General features: G+C 35.7%; 1 protein-coding gene across 2 annotated transcripts; it reads left to right on the forward strand.

Moving 5' to 3' along the window:
* Positions 1-359: 359 nt before the first annotated feature.
* MS3_00007792 (uncharacterized protein) lies at positions 360-20196 on the forward strand. 2 transcript variants are annotated; one of them, XM_051216128.1, is made up of 10 exons: positions 360-433; positions 1885-1986; positions 2041-2213; positions 3087-3227; positions 3670-3975; positions 8771-8995; positions 11659-11812; positions 14185-14379; positions 17005-17346; positions 19436-20196. In XM_051216128.1, the coding sequence occupies exons 4-10, from the start codon at positions 3102-3104 to the stop codon at positions 19648-19650; spliced, it is 1563 nt and encodes a 520-aa protein (XP_051066681.1). In that variant the 5' UTR covers positions 360-433; positions 1885-1986; positions 2041-2213; positions 3087-3101; the 3' UTR covers positions 19651-20196. The 2 variants fall into 2 exon arrangements, with proteins under 2 accessions (XP_051066681.1, XP_051066682.1); XM_051216127.1 differs by lacking the exon at positions 360-433 and having other exon boundaries at positions 1431-1986; positions 17005-20196.
* Positions 20197-20424: the final 228 nt, after the last annotated feature.

Consider the following 20424-nt stretch of genomic DNA (forward strand, 5'->3'; position numbering starts at 1 on the left):
CACGATCCTTATTATATTCATTATAATAGTCATCATTTTGAAGTTGGTACAGTGTCACAAGTCTTTCTATTTTAACCGTTTTCTCCTCAAATATTCAAGAACTCTACTGCTACCGCCTGATACTATGGTGTATAGAGAGTTCGCATGACGAATTTAGGTTCTTGAAAAAAAGCAGTAGTCGGTAGCGGAAATAACCATTTATATTCCACTGGTACCCAAGTATAGTCACCTCATGGTTCTACTAGTGTTAGACTTTCATAAAGTCGTTGTAGACGATCTAGAAACGTACACGACAAATGATTACATAAATTTGGTGGCTAACGATCTTATATGATACACACTCATATTGAGGTTTAACTAACACAAATAACCGGGAGTTATAAAATATTGACCGTCAAGGTTGAGGTGCCTGTTTTGTGTTCTCTGTTTCCAGGTAAAAGTGGCTGCATTGTTTTATTTATTTGTAACATGATCACATACAAGAAATAACCATCTCTTATTTCGGTCTTCATGCTTACAGTAATAACCTTTTGAAGAGACCACAATTTACGAACGCTCTTTGCGCAGCGCTAAAATGACCTTGAAAATGTCCACCTACGAAATAGCACTAAATAAGGGTTATAATGCAGTGTGAGGAATTGCAATTACGATTTACAGTTGATATTTAGGGTTAGGGATTGGATTAAGGGGCGAGACTCTAATTTAGCGACGACCTTTGAACGAATCTTAAATGACCTTGACAATTATTAGCTAATCAGAAGACAGTTAGTATAAAGTGAGAATATATTGTAAGTAAGTAATGAATTACAGTGGATATTCTTCTTTTACATGATTTAAAAACTTGTTAAGGTTTGATGAAGGTTCAGAGGCTCTGAATTCATAATGCATATTGTATAGAAACTCGTCCATAGGGTTAGTGGTTAGGGTTGTAGCCTGTCAATAGACACCTCTTCTTTAAAATTCGATGTAAACCGATCGCATGTTAGCATCCTAACCTCAACCTAACCCTAACCTTAACCTAACCCTAAACCCTAACCTTAACCCTAACCATAACCCTAATCTAACCTTAACCTAACCCTAATCTAACCCCAAACCCTAACCTTAGCCCTAAACCCTAACATAACCTAACCCTAATCTAACCCAAAACCCTAATATGGACGGGTTTCTACTTTCTTGTAATATATTTTTACTTTATACTGTCCTCTGATTGGCCAATAATTGAAATTGCTCAAACGCTTCTCATTGGCTCGTCCCTAAATCAGAGTTTCGCCGTCCCATCTGTTTTAACCTCTCATTAATCACCTCCTCTCTAAAATCCGCTGTGAACCGACCGTATGTTAGCGTCGCGTGTTGAACTTGGCTCCGTGACCTTGAAATTGCTCAAACGCTTCTGATTGGCTCGTCGCTAAATTAGAGTCTCGCCGATTAAGGTTTTTCATCATGAAATTACATCACCTATGATGCCGAAACACTATTTAGCCAAATGATTCCAGTCTCTCTATTTTGGGAGTTTTCCTCAAAGTTTGGGGAAATTAAAAAGTTTTGTGCCATTTCCCCAAAATTTTCTATGGCGGCTTCCCCGGAATTGGGAGATTGTGAGTGTATGAGTTTTTCGCCGAAATATGAGACCTGTTATCTTAAATCTGATTGGTTCGTCCACAAATCATAGTCTCGCCATCCTTTTTCCAAACAAATAAGGACCTCAACAGTCAATTTAGAACTCGTTAGTTTCATGTTACGCACTGCTTTTGCCCTGTTTCTTTAATCCCCTTATAATTTCGTATCTTCAATTATACTTCTGAATTGATTACCAGAATTTTAAGCACATATACTTTATCCATTCTCTAACCATGAATTGTTTTTGTGTCATTTGACCTCACTTAGGTGAGTTTGAGCCTGCCTAATTGTTAAATCAATTACATGCAGTCGAGAAATCCAAGTGTATTTTGGTATGGTAATAGCTTCCAATCACAACCCAACACCTAGGTTAGTTTAGAGACATTTTGAATGACGATCTGCTTTATTGCAAAAATTTTGTAGATCTAAAAACGTAGTATGTTGATTATAGATTCTCCGTAATAGACAGTTTAATAGTAAATACATTGCCTGTCGCCGGCGTAACTTTACCTAGACATCTCATTGTTGCAATGACGTTATCTAAATCTTATTGAAGCCTAAGACCTTGATCTTTTCAAAAATTCCACCCAACTTGTGTAAGTAAATTTTCCCGTAGTTGATTTTGTTGACTCATATTTGTAAATCTTGCTATATGCGTAACGTGGGCTGCATTGTTCTAGTCTTAAGGTGTAGTTCACCAATCTGTACTATGAAATTCTTTTGTCAGGGTTATTTAATGACTCACTATTACCTAGTTGATGGTACATATTCAAAATGACATTGCGAAATTGAGTAACTGTTTATTCAAGTACTATTCACTTATACTCTCTGTTGTACTTAACAATCAAACTGTCTCAAATGAATCTAAGATGCAAAATCAATTTACAAAATCAACCGTTGGTTTGAGCCGTGTTTATAGTTACCGACTACCTTGGGGTTCACGCAATCCTGGTTAATATGACAATGTCATAGAGGCACCTTTGTATTTTCCCCTTAAATTCCATTAAATTTGAATCCTCTGCATTCTCTCATAAGTTGCTTCTTTTTGGCCATATTTATTTATACTTACTACTTCTCGTTATCATTAATCCTATTATTTTGACTTCTTTGCTATGAATTTTTTCACTGGTTTACCAATTGTTCTAAATGATCTACAATTCATAAAACCTTGTTATACATATTGTCAGATATTTTTGCGATATTCAGACCAATACGTACTTCATTCTAGTTACTTCAAATTCATTTATGAATAGTTAATTTCTCTTGTCATACGTCAAAAAATTTGATGAGTGAATTTTGGTTGTAGTCTCACTTCTTTACTATTAGTATCACATATTAGTAAAATAAACCTTATAACATCGGTTTGTTATGAATCTCCTCACCGTGTTGTTTTATGCTGAAACCAACACTGCATAAAGTTATTTATTTTCATTTGGGAATATCTTCGTTCTGTATTTTTGTCGTCCTAGTAATATAGGGTAACAATGACAAGGGGTAGGAAGTCCTTGCTTTCTGGTATGAAACTGTCCTACACTTGTGAATGGTCAAACTGCCGTAATACATACAATAACGAAAATCTACTCAAGTATCACCAGCTGCAACACTTTAGAGTAAGTTTTATAAGTAATTGTTGCTTTACAATTATTGTCATAATTCCGTCTGATGAGTTTACTCGGCCATAATCCATCATTCGGTTTATTTGAGACAATATATCTAAAGACAGCTTATCAAACTACAACTTGTGCAGTTTTCTGCATGTTTATAGTAAGTGCGTAATATATAAATCAAAGCCATACATTTGCGTCTTATATAAATACTTTTGTTTCCTTTCAGTAAGATGTGTTCTTTCCAAGGGTAATTTTACTTCTGTTTTTAAGGCCGTTTATTAACCAGAAAATGTGTTCCTTGTGTCTAGTTACTTGAACTACTTTGTATTCCTAATGCTTTGCTTATCTACATTAATCATCGATTTTCACCTTTGAACATTTTTTTATATTTGACCAACTGAATTTTGGTTTAAAACTAGCCTCTCATTCCATTTTGTGTTTTTAGGAACTATGTGAGCAACCTTCACAAGGTTCACGTCTTCCTGTCTGTGGCATATGTAACGCCTCCTTAAATATAACTGATGTTGATGGGATTGAAAGGCATTCGTTTTTTCATTCATGGGTTAACCAACTGAAAGCTATTGGGAAACATATTTTGGAAATAAATGACTGGCCCGTATGTTTATCCGACCCAGTATCATGTAATTTGATCCCCGAACTTCCAACCAAATTCGAGTGTGGTTGGGAATATTGTGATTTTAAAACCAACGATGTTTGTGTATTTATTACTCATGTATCAAGACACCCAGAGGTACTATTTTCGTATGCTTTTTGTTTGTATTTTCTGTACAATTTTCTTATAATTATCTATTGTACTTCTATTTCTGTTTCATAAAACTTTCTACAACTGCTCATGATATTCAGTTTATATATTTCCTAAGATTGACGATCAGTTAAAAAAGATTAACTGAGACTGTTACGAATTTTTTAATATTTTTACTTCACAGTGACTCAGTCATAAATAGTGCATACCCTAAGACAAATGTGTCTCGGATTATGTTACTATATAATAATACACCAAGTAAAGTTGGTTGTAGTGTTCATAGCAATAAAAAGAATCAAACATAATGAATATAGCTCAAAGAGAAGAAGCAAATTTGTGTAGTAGAAAGTCTGAAGTTATGTCCAAAAATCCATAAGATGATCAAGAATAAATCCATCCACATAACTTCTATCGTTTCCCAAACGTGTCATCTCAAGTCTCCACATCAATTACACTTATCATACAAACTCCACTCCACATGGTTCAGTACAACGGTCAGTGGCTTGATGAAGTGTTCTTACCCTTTGGTTTGGCTACTAGTAGCTTTGGTCCAACTTAGTCCTTCGCTAGTCATCATTACTTTTCGACTTAATCAGTAATTGACCATGTATGATACTCTCATCCTCACAATATAATCTTATTTGATCTATTTTTTGTCATGAACTGTATTTTTTTAAATGACTAGGACCTTGAGTAAAATATTCTCTTGGTTACTTACTTACGCCTGTTACTCCTCGCGAAGGAGCATAGGCCGCTCACCAGCATTCTCCATCCAACCCTGTCTTGGGCAATCCTTTCCAGCTCCTTCCAGTCATTATTCATCCTTTTCATATCTGCTATTATCCGACGTAATGTGTTCTTTGGCCTTCCTCTTTTTCGCTTCCCTTCAGGATTCCAAGTTGGGGCTTGTCTCGTGATGCAGTTTGACGATTTGCGTAGTGTATGTCCTATTCATTTCCATCGTCTTTTCCTAATTTCTTCTTCAGCTGGAAGCGGGTTTGTTCTCTCCCAGAGAAGGCTGTTACTGATGGTATCCGGCCAATGGATGTTGAGTATCTTGCGTAGACAACCAATTATAAATACTTGTACCTTCTTGATGGTAGTTGTTGTAGTTCTCGAAGTTTCAGCTCCGTACAGGAGAACTGCCTTGACGTTGGTATTGAAGATTGTGACTTTGATATTGGTTGACAGCTGTTTTGAGTTCCATATGTTCTTCAATTGTAGGAATGCGGCCCTTGCTTTGCCGATCCTCACCTTTGCGTCTTCATCTGAACCTCCTTGTTCATCGATGATGCTCACCAGGTATGTGAAGGACTCTACATCTTCCAGAGTTTCGCCATCAAGAGTGATTGGATTGCTGTTCCTCGTTTTGAATTTGAGGACCTTGGTTTTCCCCTTGTGTATGCTGAGGCCTACTGATGCAGAGACTGCTGCTACACTGGCTGTCTTTGTCTGCATCTGTTCATGTGTATGCGATAAGAGGGCTGGGTCATCTACGAAGTCCAAATCGTCTAATTGATTCTGAGCTGTCCATTGTATTCCATGTTTTCCCTCAGATGTCGAGGTCTTCATAATCTAGTCGACCACGAGAAGAAAGAGGAAGGGAGAGAGTAGGCAGCCTTGTCTGACTCCGGTCCTTACTTGGAATGCATCTGTCAGCTGTCCTCCATGCACTACTTTGCACTGTAGTCCGTCGTATTAGTTCCGGATAATGTTGACAATCTTCTCAGGAACTCCGTAGTGTCGAAGAGGTTTCCATAACGTTCTATTATCTACACTGTCAAATGCCTTTTCATAATCAATGGAGTTGGTGTACAGTGACGAGTTCCACTCAACTGATTGTTCAACGATGATCCGTAGTGTCGCAATTTGGTCTGTGCACGACCAAAATTTACGGAATCCAGCTTGTTGATCTCGAAGTTGGGCGTCTACTGCGTCTTTCATCCGGTTCAGCAACACTCTGTTAAAGACTTTCCTTGGTATTGACAGTAGTGTAATACCTCTGTAGTTTTCACATTCTCTCAGATCTTTCTTTGGAATGTTGATGAGGTGTCCTTCTTTCCAGTTCATCGGCACTTGTTCCTCCTCCCAAATCTTTTTGAATAGAAGGTGAAGCGTGTTTGTATTTACTTTGATGTCTGACTTCAGTGTTTCAGCTGGTATGTTGTAGGGTCCCGCTGCTTTCCCGTTCTTGATTTGTCTGACGGCCATTCTGATTTCTTCCTTCGTTGGTGGGTTGACGTCTATGGGAAGATCTGTATGTGCTGCTTCGATGTCCGGTGGACTCATTGGAGCCGGCCTATTCAGGATTTCCTCGAGGTACTCTACCCATCTGTCCCGCTGTTGTTGAGTTTCAGTGATTGGCCTGCCTTCTTTGTCCTTTACCGGTCTCTCTGAATTACTATATTTCCCTGCTAGTTTCTTCGTTGTATCGTAAAGCTGTTTCATATTTCCTTCTCTTGCAGCTTTTTCCGCCGTCGTTGCTAGTTCTTTCACGTATTTCTGCTTGTCCGCTCTAATGCTTTTCTTCACTTGCTTGTTTGCTTCTATGTACTCAGCTTTTGCTTGGACTTTTTCTGCTCGTGTTCTGCTGTTGTTATTTGCTGTCTTCTTGTCCTTCCTTTCTTTGATCTTGTCCAGAGTTTCTATAGAGATCCATTCCTTATAATGATGCTTCTTGAGGCCCAGAACCTCTTGACACGTTAAAGTTAATGCTTCTTTGATGCCTTTCCAGTTGTCCTCCATAGTAGTTTCTTCCTTCAGTAGATCTTGTAAGGCTTGGAACCTGTTGTTGAGAGCTATCTTGAATTCATTGAGTCTGTCAGTATCTCGAAGGAAGGCCGTATTGAACCTTTGTATTACTGTTTGTCCAGTTGTCCAGTTTTTCTTTAGCTTCAGTTTTAAATTGGCTACAACTAGGTGGTGATCTGAAGCTATGTCAGCACCTCTCCTGGTTCTCACATCTTCCATTGTTCTTCGGAATTTTTTATTGATGCAGATATGATCTATCTGGTTCTCTGTAGTGTGGTCCGGTGAGATCCATGTAGCTTTGTGTATACGTTTGTGTGGAAATATTGTGCCTCCTATGACCAATTTGTTGAATGCACACAGATTTGCAAATCTTTCTCCATTTTCGTTTCTCTGTCCCAGTCCATGTCGTCCCATAATATCTTCATATCCGGTGTTGTCTATTCCGACTTTGGCGTTTAGATCTCCCATTAGAATGGTGAGGTCCTTTCTTGGGCACTTCTCTATGATTGACTGCAGCCGCTCGTAGAATTGATCTTTAATGTCGTCGTTGCTATCATTGGTGGGTGCATAACATTGGATAATATTCATTGTGATCCCCTCCTTCTTTGTTTTGAATGATGCTTTGATGATTCTGGATCCGTGAGATTCCCATCCTACAAGTGCATTTCGTGCTACTTTGGACAGCATTAGAGCAACTCCCTGAGTGTGTGAAGCATTTTCCTCTTCGTGACCGGAGTATAGCAGCATCTCTCCCGTATCTAGCCTTTTCCGTCCAGCTTGGGTTCAGTGGGTTTCGCTGATTCCCAGTACTACCAAGTTGTATCTCCTCATTTCCGTTGCTATTTGACTGGTCTTCCCGGTCTCCCACATTGCCCGGACGTTCCATGTGCCTATAAAAATTGTTGCTCTGGTTGTTAGAAGGGACATCGACCTCGTGACTTCCGAAGGAACTTGGCTTTCACCATGAAGCGTCATGATTATTCTAAATGAAAACCTTTAACTTTCAGGGCAGAGTTAAAATGGTTTGAATTATTTTTTCTGGTTAACGTTTTTTTAGCGAGTTAGTTTTCTACGGGGTGGGGACGCTAACCCCATGCCCGACCCTCCTCCTTTACCCGGGCTTGGGACCGGCAGTAACTCTAGAAGAGCTACAGACGGAGTTATTCGCTTGGTATACCACGTGAATCCAAGGCAGTCCAAAGAATCGGCAGTGGTTGACTAACAGTACGAATAGAGTGAGAGCAGTTTCAGATCAACAATAATAATACGCTTTGCTTAACACCATATTATTTGGTTACAATGAAGAATTTCCAACAGAATTCCCTTTTTGTGAGCATTTGATTTATAAATAGCTATAAAGAATAGTATGCACATTTACCAATCGATAAATGGATGGAGCATATTTACTGCTCATATCAAACTTTTTTGGATTCTTCAAGGTTAACCTTCTCTACAGTCTATTCGAAACCAAATATTAAAGAATATCTATAAGTGTTAGTTTTTAGTTAAGACAAATAATGTTAGCGTGAAAGTAATGCCTTACTCTATTTCAAGAGGCCATTTTGTTCTTTTTAAATACCCTGTGTAAACAAAAAGAAAATTGAAATTCCACCATGTAACCACCAATCTTAGTCGTGGTTCATCTGATCAATTAAAGATTAGTTTGAATTCATCAAGGTTCTTTACATACTTAAGGAATGATCCAGGTCACTTTGGCAGGAGATGATTTTCATACTTTTTCTGTTGTTTCATTTGAATAACTATTTCGTGCGCCGTTTTCACATAATTTCTATTTTCTTTAAAGAAAACTAGGAAATTTAGTTTATGTATATAAATATATATATATATATATATATATATATATATATATATATATATACGTAATATACCTCGGGATTTTGGTTGTTGCACGGATTAAATTTAATATGAAACGGAATTTACAGCCCCAGTGAGTACAACGTTATCGCTACATATATTTTTTCTTAATTATTAGCTATTTTATATTTTCGTCTCAACTACTTTTCTTTTGTAGGAGTATACCGATTCTCGATATCCTGCAAATGTACAGTTAAAATGTTTATGGGAGAATTGTACATATATAGCTAATCGTTTAAGGAATCTTTCAAGTCATTTGGATACTCATACTCAAGCCAAACGTGCAGCTTGTCCTACATGTGGTTTATTGCTTGTTGATTTCCGTAAATTAGAAGATCATCTTAAACGCCAACAAATTCATTTATTAAATAAAAGCACCAACGTAAGTGCTTTTGTGTTATATATATGCTGGTTTATTAATGAGTTCAGTAAAGCAAAAACAAATATAGCAAAATAACATGATTTTATTTATTTTATGAATTGCTTTCAGTTGCTTGTAACCTAAAAACAGTAGGATTATTTATCAAAAATAAATTGCTATACTTCATATCACATTTACAGAAAAATCTTCACCAAGACTGTGGTTAACATAAAGATATATTGATAAAAATAATAAATATGAAGCAGTTATAAGAATTTCAGTGGTTGAGATCATGAGTCAATTGAAGCTAGATCACCATGGAAAACCTGGAAGCAGTAGGCGGCTGTTTCATTTCATTGTGGGACTCCTCAACAGTTTGCATCCGCGACCCCACCACACGGGATTCGAACCTATCAGTCTCGTGCACGAGCACTTAACCACTAGACCATTGAGCCGGCATCCAACGGTGTTAATGTCTAACTTCAACCAATCCACGAAATTGGGCGACACATCTACCATTGTCATTAGTGGGTTACTGTCTCACAACTGACCCGGTTGAACTCCAGTGGTCAATAGGACGAAACGGCCGTCCAGTGCTTCCAGGTTTTCCATGGTGGTCCAGCTTCAATTGACTCATGATCTCAACTGTTGAAGTTACTACAATCTCCACAAAACCCCTTCTGATACTAATTATAAGAATTGTTCATATAGTTGATAAATAATAGATTAACCATGTGAATATTTCGGAAGAAGAAACTGAAAATTAAAGAAAGTGTATAATTTCTGTCGTACTCTCAAATTCCTTATTACTATGCAAAATCTGATTACGCATCGCTTTTCGTATTCAAACAAAATTATTTTGAGAAATAAATAATCACTTGAAATCTATTCTAGTTTCTTTTTTAAGTATTTACATTTTGACTAACAATTTTAATGCTAAAATTAAATGCATATATTTTGATGATTTTCGCTGGAGAATGTAAGTTTCCAAATACTTCCATCTCTTTCCGATGACATGTAAATCTCATAGCCTTTTTTCCATAGTTCTGATATCCTACTTGTAATAAACACCATGCAGTTGTTTCGTTCGTTTAGGCTGGAATCAGTATTCCATTCAATAACATCCTGAGAAAATAATATCAATGAACATTAACTATACTAACATATAAATGTTATTGAACAAAGATTGAGACTAAATTTTAATTAAAACTTAATAACTTAAACGTATACTGATGGATTCCTTCTTCCAACAAAAATATTTCATCAACTACATGGAAGTTACCCTGATGAACCGTGGTCATACTTTAGTAGTATTGTACAAATTGTATTTTTATTGATGAGTTTGTAATCTCTTTGGTCCGTCATACACTCCTAATGTTATAAATGCTAATAAAACTCCAAGTATGTATACGTTAGTTTGTAATCACTTATTAAATCATCTACAGTAAATGTAGTATAAAACAAGTCAAAAACTAATAATTTGCACTAAAAAGCTCTATCTCATTTCCGATTATGTGAATTTATTTTCTTTTACCCATATGTATTTCAACGGGATAGTATTGTAATTATGTCCTTGTTTTGTCTGCCCACGAGTCTGTACAGGGAGAAAGTTGTCTCGATCTATTTTACGGCCTGGACGTGATAGGCCACTTAGTACAACCTTGAGGCTTGTAACACTTCAGTTTGGTGTTTGACCGGACGGCTTTAAGGGCAGAGAGTTAGCTATCCCACCACTGACCCATGACCTGATAGGTTGACAAGTGGAGAGAAGACGATTTAGCCAACACAGTATATTCAGCTTATTCTTGATTTAACCAGCCCAGAGTAAGAACAAAAATAGAAGGCTAACGACACTACAATGCACAGAAAATGAGCAAAATACAATTAGGTCCAAACTGATAACATCAGAGTAGAAAAACGGAATACAAGGGTTGCGTTTAAATCGCAGTAATTTTGGAATGGAAAAGAATTCGACAGTAATTTATGCATTAAACAAAAGCTTGTGATTCAAAGAATAAAGCAGACTAAATGTTAATACTTCACACATTTCGAACTAGACGAAGCAATGTCTTGGAAAGTAGCTTTCACTTTTGGTCATTGCTCCTTTATTTCTCTCTTCACAATAGCTATCATCTGCATAAAGTGTTACAATACCAGTCTCACTATATTGTAAACTCATACTGCTTTCAAGGTTAAATAAATTTCTCTGTCGTATCTCCGCGCAGAAATATTTTAAAATCAGTTAAGCATTTATTAAAAATTGGCAGTTCAAAGCTGTATGATTTTATTTTAGTCTGTTTAGAAATGTATGATCATAACCTAATATTTAAGTTGCTTAACATTATAAGCTAAGACTAATTTGTTACAAATTAACTGAAGTTGAAGTCAGTCACCGTGACTAGATTCAAAAATTCAACGTATTGTTGTAGAGCCTTAGGTTCTCGGATTCCCCTTGGTTTGTCATTTATCTGTTATTCTAAGTAGTCTTAAAACTGAAAACAGTCCATGACTGTCAATATGTATTCGAATAAATTTAAACTGCGATAGCGAACACCGTGATAAAGTGTATCTATAATATTTAGTTATTTAGTATCTCATATCATTTGTACTAGTGGATTTGTTTCTGTTGTTATGACAATCTACTTCATGAATATTCAGTTTACTTGTTTATATTTATTTCACAGTTTAAGGAGAACTTGCATCATTCGGTCAAGCCTGTGAAATGTAGTCGTTGTCGAAAAGTATTCAGTACACAAAGATTATTGATGTCACATATGAAAAGACATATCAATACAGTGAAATGCCCTTTTTGTGATATGACTGTCTGGAGCAAGTCAGGTATCTATTAAATGTTTTTTCTTAGTAGTTCTTCACATGTGACTTGGACTAATGCGTATCTGTCCCAGGTTCTATGTTCTTTACCTCGTCCTCTCTATTTTGGTGGTGGAATTTCACACACGCTTTTCATTCCACTTTGAACTTGTTTGTATATACTTCTCTGTTTAGTACCTATACCGAAACTGAAAACTACCATCTACTCCCTAAGTATACAGAGTTTTATCCACTGGGATTTTAACTCATAACATGAAGTAGGCGCTTAATATATTGTCCAGAACGACAATAAAAACTTTACAATTCCGTCACATGACTCCGAAAACCCAACATCACCAAAGCATCCACTTAGGCTGGAAGTTTCTATCATCCAAAAAATATATATCTTGAACATCGATAATTTTCTGTCACTGGGGTGAGTTGCATCCTGTTTTGGAACAAATATTGGATCGTTTCGAGGATTTTACACTATCTGCGTATCTTCAGTAAAAACATATACATCAATAAAGGGTGTTGATTTGGATTGGTCAAGGAAATAAGAAGAAGTAACAAAATTTAATCATAATCAGTTACTAGTTCATAAAAATATTAATGGTTTCAAAGTGTTTATAATTTATTGAAGTTTCCAACCGCACGATTGAGTGACATATTAAGTCGAGCGAAACAAAACTCGAGGTTATCTGTAGAAACGGTTCTATAGTTACAAAATCATATGAAGTACATTGTAAACATCAACTTGTGAGATGTCTATGGTATTTACCAAGTTCGCGTACTCAAGAACATGTTACGTCGACAGATATGCTTTATATTATATGCTCAAATATTATTAGAAACCGAACTGGCTACTGAATATCAGTGGTGTAAATAATATACAAAAAGTGATGGAAAAGAAAGTGAGAAAAGATATTTTAAAAGAACCTGACGTTTGCTTATGTAACACTTTTAAAAATGCATCATTCGTAAAACAAGTTTCAGAATCACACATTCAGCAAGTCAATCACTTTGCTCAATTAAAGTTCACAGTGCAATGAGAAAGACTCTAACCTGTTTTCAATAATAAAGTAGTTCAAGTAATCCACATATACACATTATTATACTGCAAGTTTTGTATAGCTACAATACCAAAATATAGATTAATATATCCTGTCCTTATTAACAGTACTTTGCAACGGCGAAGCAACTGAATAATAGTATACCCGTGAAATGGTTTCTTGACTGAGGTCCCTGGATAAATAACGTGCTTATGTAATCGAATATGAAATATTAACCATATTAATTGTAGGAAATCACTGGCGAACTGACTAAAAATACAGGATGTTAAGGAAATAAAATTACTATGTACATTCATAATTTCCTGTTAAGTTGACTTGGACTATGAATTGCGTATTAGATAACAAACAGTTAATCAAGACTTAAAATAGCTGTCACAAAGCATCAGCGAAGTCACATTTTTACGCATCATATTATTCTAGTGCTCGGACTATAGCTTCAAAAACCCAAACACTGCAGAACAAGACTGAACAACACCGTTATAAGGAATAATTCAGATAAAAAGCTAGAGGTGCATATATGAAAAGACTAATGAGTATTGATTAACTTTTCATTATAGCTTGGAAAAGGATTGGGAAAGTCAGTCAGTCAGTCAGTAACGACGTAGAACTTCGTACGTACGTACATCAGTTCGAGTTGCCACACCACATTAGCACAGAGATGTAGTTGTCGATTCAAATCCCGTAGTGGTAGAGGTAGCAAGAGTATAAGCAGTAATCGGGAAGATTAGGGTTTGGAGATGTTATTTAAAGAGTATAATACAGTGAAATAAATTTGGAAAGAGGAAAAAAGGGACATGAAGAATTCAGAAGATTAGAATTTGGGAGAACACAGAGAGTGAATGCACCTGCGCCATTGCAAACGATTTTGAGCCATGTCATTCAGGGTCTCTAACCATCGGTTGCTATCATCTCGCGGTCTCCAACCAGGTAGTCTACACCTACCAACATGACTCAGTTCACTTGTCAGTGACTTCATGGACTTGTGCCATGTTTTGGTTTGGCCGCCCCTAGCTTTCTTCCAACCTACTCCTATACCACTGAACATAGCACGTCGAGGCAGTCGGTCGTTGGGCATACGTAACACGTGTCCCAGGATTGGGAAAGTAATCATTCCTTAATTTTCTCTACCCAAATAAGTCGTACGTTTCTTTTAGAATTCAATTACTAGCTTCAAAATACTGATCTTAATACAGCATACACTTACCTATTAATGAATTAGTCTAATGATGTGAACAATGTGCACTCAATGTTTGTATACTGAAATTTTCACACCCGTAACTTTAATTCGTTTTCTGTCTTTTTGTATTTTAAAAATGAAAAATCTAGCTCTAGAACGTCACATTTTATTTCGACATTCAAATGAGAAGCCATTTAAATGTCCATACTGTAATTTTACATTTAAACTTACCAGTTGTTTAACGCGGCATTTAAGTTCTAGACATAAAATTTATGAATCAAATGAAAATGATAAGAAGTCAACTGATCCAGTTGTACCGGATACTACTCAATCTGATTTAGTTGGTAAGGTTTATCCATACTTTTAAAGTTGTAACTGAATTCAACTTAGTGTATAAAGCTTTTGAATTTTTCAACTAAATCTTCACATTTTTTACTACACAGCTATTAAATTCGTCAACTGATTTTATTTAACATTGAGTCATCATCTCAAGTGCATTTTCACTTAATCTACTAAAATGTTCCAGAGACGTTGTTTGTTTTGAGAAATTAGCAAACGAAACCATCATTCACATATCTAAAATGAATATAAATAAAAATTAAAGCCTATAAATACGATCCGTTTCGAAGCACTGGGATTACTATGATTCTGATCATGTTACCAATACAGTACTAGCAATAAATAAGTTACCAGCTTAAGGAAATAGATGCAGAGATTTTTCTTGATAGTTAATCATCGTCCATGTCATGGCTTTGTTTTAAGGAAATAATGTGAATAAACTTAATCTTACTGAACTTTCAGTAATTAGTGGCTTACATTACTCTTTCATTTATTCGATATCTTTTCCAGCTTACTGTCCTTACGTTATTTGTTGTATCCATTTTACTTGCTGATATTTGACTGAAGCCTCTACGTGGTTCTGATACTGTATAGTATTGATAGGAGTTTTAATTAGAACCCTGACTTTAATACTTACCTGCTTCTAAAATAAAAGTAAACTAATTAAAAGTGAATAGAGTCGTTTGAGGAAAATAAGGGCATCGAACCACATCGAATGAGCAAGTTATAGTAAACACAATCATCTTCTGTGGCTCAGGTCCAATTATCCTGGAAGTGCCATCTCTATTTTTTCTTCTAATGTGTTGTTTGAAAGTGTCTATTAGTTTTTCCAAGAGAAAGTTGCGTGTTGTTGCCGTACGTTACGTCGATACATGTCTTCGTAAATGATTAGGGTGCCGCATCCATTTGTCTTTTCTAACCGCCACCTCACACCTTACCTGACATAGTCTTCTTGTCATACACCTCTCTATCCATGTATCATATCTGATCTGTGGTCTCGGACAAACACAGGATCCAATTTTAAATGTTAGGGCTTTCAGTAGAATCATTTTCTCACAGACAGGTTTTTCTCTATATGCTACCCATGAGGACTTCTCTTAGTAGTACGTCGTTTAGTGTAGTCCAATACACATGTTAAAAATCGTACAGTATATCGACGGGCATCTTCTCCCGAAGGTTTTGACGAAACGTTCAGTCTGCCCGCTTGATCGTGTACGTAAGTAGCGACCACACACGGTTTATTGCTTGACAGTAGCGAGACTCTTTGGATTGTTCTGTTGTCAGCTGGGACTCATTATCTAATGTTATGGCTCCTGGCAACTCATTACAGCAAGAAATGTTTACCAATGTTTGAAGTGTTTTGTTGATGGACCGTAGTATCACGAAGGTAACCTTCAGCCATTCCGAATAGGTGTCCACCAGCACAAGATACGATACACAGTTTATTGGTGAAATCCAGGACGCATGTCTCATCCTATTCGATACTAGGTTAACCGTCATCCATATTTAGTTCTGGATTCAGTAGCTTTCAATTAAAAAATCAACACGCTATCCACTGAGCTACTGAGTCCAGGTAGCCATTAATGTGTTAAACAGGTATGATGTGTATTAGTAAGGACTTGACTTATTCCCTTTTTGACATTCTGGATTAAAATTCGATCAGCCTTTGTTGGTGTATGTGTATTATTCTTCTCTAAAAACTTGTGACGAAATAGCTATATCGCGACAATCTGTTCAGGATATATAGATGCCAAGAAAAACTGATCAAAACCCAGTCCTGAATATCAACAACGAAATAACTTAACCTCTTACCAATAATGATATAAATTTAACTGTGTTGTTGTGGACTTGTTTTACTGTTAATCTTCGATTATTTAGTACTTAAAGTTATTTCTCTAAGAGTTCTCTGTCTCCAGCTGCTACATATGTTTACACTACTGTATCTCGCATGATAAAGTCAATAAAAGCTTCATACTAAGTTACAATAAAGTTGAAGTTTAATTTTTCTGCACATGGTACTGATAAAGCCATATGACATTCTCAAACTAACATAGTTTTACGGACGGTCATATGTAGCGGTCAATTATGAATCCACGACTTCTCTACATTCTGGTTGGTTTTTTGTCTATATTTAACGTATTAGATTTGCTAACTTACTTAAACACCATTGTTATCTACTTTAATTAACTAGAACTATCTTTTACCTAGCTATAAAATATGATTTTTAAATTATCCTAAGAATAGAAAGCAGTTTTAATCTAGATTTCTTCTTAAAAGAAACCCTACTTAACAGTTGTACACTTGTATTACGTAAGAATACTAAAGTATTTTCACAAGGATTTCTTTTGAGGGATTAATATCTATAAAGTATTTGAAGGAATATTACACAAGACTTAAAAATTGGCACATTAACACTGAATAAAAGTAAGCAAGGAAAATCTTCACTCCAACAAAATCATCTACTTAATTTCCTATCTTTATCGGATGATTTGAGAAACATATGGTTATCATCGCAAGGAATCTGAAATTCGTCATATGGAAGCTTGTTTTGAAAAAAATTATGTTAGTTTACACATGCGATTTTAAACTCCATTAACTTACTTATTTGTCTTACGTAATTTATCTTTAAGGTGAAAAATGGCCTCACTCCATATCTATTGCTCCAATCCATGGACCATTAGCTCAAGCTGGTGCCTTACCAAATGTTCAAGCAGATATTTCAACCCCTACAGACAATGATACTACTCCTTGTGCAATAGTGGATGTATTTGTCTGTCCTCATAATGGTTGTAATTTCAAAACTAACAAAAGAAATGGTTACCTTGTTCATATTGGTCGTAAACATCATCCACTTCCATCTAATTCATCACTAGAGTCATCATCAGATCGTCCATATAGTACCGATAACTCACCAAATACTTCTAAAGAACGTTTATATAAGTGTCATATGTGCTCTGTTGTTAAACGACGGGGTATGTTTTATTTTTGTTCCATCATACCATATCACCTACTTAAAATAAGCAAGTGTTTAGAATAATTGAGTTCTAAAATATGACATCCAGTTTTATACCGTAGATATCCTGGTAATTATCAAAAAAGATGAACTCACAAAGTCTAGTATTTGTCTTTCCTCCAGAAACCTTAGTGTGGACTATCCAATTACATATATCATTGTTTATTGTCCCTCGTCCAATAGCTTTCACTGATACGCTTCATGGAAATGCTTTATTTAATTTTATCACACAGTAAACCTCTCGATAGTCACAGACTAATCAATTTCTCCGGTTACATTAATTAGTTACATCCTATTCCGTGTTGCTTCCGTCATCCAACTTTACCTATAAATACTAATCTGATTTTCTCTTCCATCCCCAACAAAATATCGGGACAAAAAATACGCAGTCATTTGATCCCATACATGCCCATCATTTTTCTTACTTCTGGGTTGGTTAGTTGCTTTTCCTCCCTTATAAATCATTTTCGAAATGTAGTTTAATGAGTTTTTAAAAAAATATTTTGTTTCTATACCCTTTCGGTTTTCAAAGCCTTTTTCCATTGTTATGGAAAAATCCGGTATACTGTTATTCACTAATTAGCTTACAATATAAAATAATCAGTTGGTTTACTTTTTATGGTTATAGATCTTGTGTTTCCTGTTCTTAGCTGCTACCTTGGCGTAATGGTTGGGTTTGCCTATCGTGACAACTCAACCGAGCTTCATTAGCTGAAACATAGGTTCCTAAGAGCAGCAAATTGAGCTCCGAGGACGAAGTCGTAATTCTGACGGTAGAGCAGTGTAACGGCAGTAAGATGTTTCTCTCGAAAAACCGGCATCTGAAGTGAATCTGCCTTTTAGCAAAGTAGTGAATGGAGGGGTTAGAAAAGGTCTACTATTAAAACGTCACACCTCGTCTTACTCGACGGATTTCTGTCTCCGGCGGCAAGTTTTTCCGAAGTGCGTAGCTAACACATCAAAGGCTTCCGGCGAAAAGGCCGTAACTGACCGACCTCAAGTAGTTTTCCCTTAGGCTGTGAGGTCATACTCATGGCTTCCTTTTCAGGTCTCGAGAAATTTCCTTAAACGGTGTGGGCATCTGGAAAGTGACAACCGCCTTCATACCGTTAGCAGCATCTAAGATCTTTTTTCACGATCATATCGCTCCAGAAACCTCTAACAGACCTTGTATTGATATTTTAAGGTATGAAATTAAAATTTTGTGCTGATAATTATATAAAATATTACTTAAATGTAAAGAGGTATAATGTCACTAGCTAATTACACGTAATAATGTTATTTATCATACGATTATTGTTAACATTACTATGATAATGACCACCCTTCAAAGAAGATATAACTGGCAAATTCATAATGACCTTATTTAACTCATTATCCAATCCCATGGATATACAAATAGTATCATTTGTGGACTACATGACAGACTGTACCAATCCCAATTTTTCTCCCGTCAAACATTGGTAGCTTAGGTACACAATACTTGTAAATATCAAATAGCAGTTTTATACCATAACGTAAACGAATATATTGATTTCTCCCCCGTGTAGGCATCTATGGTCATGTGTTTAGCTTTAGGAAATTCAGCATACGCAGGGCAGTAATGTCCAAAGGAATTGTATGTCGCTTGCTAATTGAGCGAGGCCGTAGTTAATGGATTTATCTTATTTTATAGTACCTCCAAAATAGTGTTACATTGATAGTTGTTAACCTACTAAAATAAAAAAATGCTTTATTCGATAAGTTTTTATGGTAAACTATAGTTTGTGCTTAATAATCTTTTTTCTCATAATATAATAAAAATATTAACTTTGGCATGATCTCGGATCACTGTTGTGTGGTTCCAGTTTATATTAGTTTGGTCATTTGTCAGGTACCTATTATCAATTTAAGTTTGTTATCTATATCTATTGGAGAGCCTCAACTATTTTTGTTTCGTGTATAGTTTATACTTTCTATTAAATGTCAGCTGACGTTTTAGCCAACTTTCCCTTTCTACACCTATAATCGTTGTAGTGTAATATATTTTTCTTATCATTTGAAAACAGGTAACGAATTATCAAAGCATTTGGTGAGAGATCATCATTTAGCTCGTCCTTCTGGGCATGTCCGTTTTACTTACACTATTTCAGATGATGGACATTATCGCCTTCAGTTAACTCGTCTTGATACTGTACGTGTCGCTGCTCAACTGCTTGGTGAGACAGTTGTTAGTAAATTACTCGTTGAGACAAGGAATCAACAGTTGTCCATCTGTGAATAAAAAATTTTCTACAATCATTTCAAATATATATCTTTATCACAATCACTTCCCCATAATGTTTTACCCACTTTGTACAGGTTCTTCGATTGATATATTCAGACACCTCAATAAACCATGCTTTTAATCTGTTTAATTTAGCTTCTTTATTTTGATGTTTTTTGTGTTCAATATAAGGTTTTTTGTCGTATATTTAGTTCTATTGCTTACAAAATAGGTTAAAGTATTTTCCAATATATTTTAAAATGATAATAAACATCTATGTTTTTATTTGTCTTTATATCTCATCTCCAAAGAGTTATATCAGAAAATGCAGGCTGGATGCAACAAACTAATTTATCTCAGCTTAGTAACATTACTCTGTAACTGATTATAAAGAACTCATGTCAGTGATATAGTATATCCAAATGCTGTGCTGTCGGTTTTATCTTTTGAGAGACTGTATAAATGACATTAACAGAAATTTTCTAAAAATACTTAGTAACCTTATTTACCACCCGAAAAAATGTAGTCTGTTGACAGTCTTCTGTTATATATTTTATTTGTTATCAATAGATTCATCTTAAATAGCACGTAAACGTGAATGAACACTTTAATCATTGTGTATATAACATTTTGACGTTCATGTTTTATTCTTGGCCTTCTTTGAAAGACAAAGGATACTGTTTTGAGATCTGAAGACAACAGTCACTTGCCCGATAAAAGGCGTTCGATAAGACACTTACTGTGCCTAACAAACTAGGTTCTTTCAGTAACATTATACACTGACGGTTCATT

The sequence above is a fragment of the Schistosoma haematobium genome, chromosome 4 (genome assembly GCF_000699445.3).
Source record: "Schistosoma haematobium chromosome 4, whole genome shotgun sequence".
In the NCBI taxonomy this organism is placed as follows: Eukaryota; Metazoa; Platyhelminthes; class Trematoda; order Strigeidida; family Schistosomatidae; genus Schistosoma; species Schistosoma haematobium.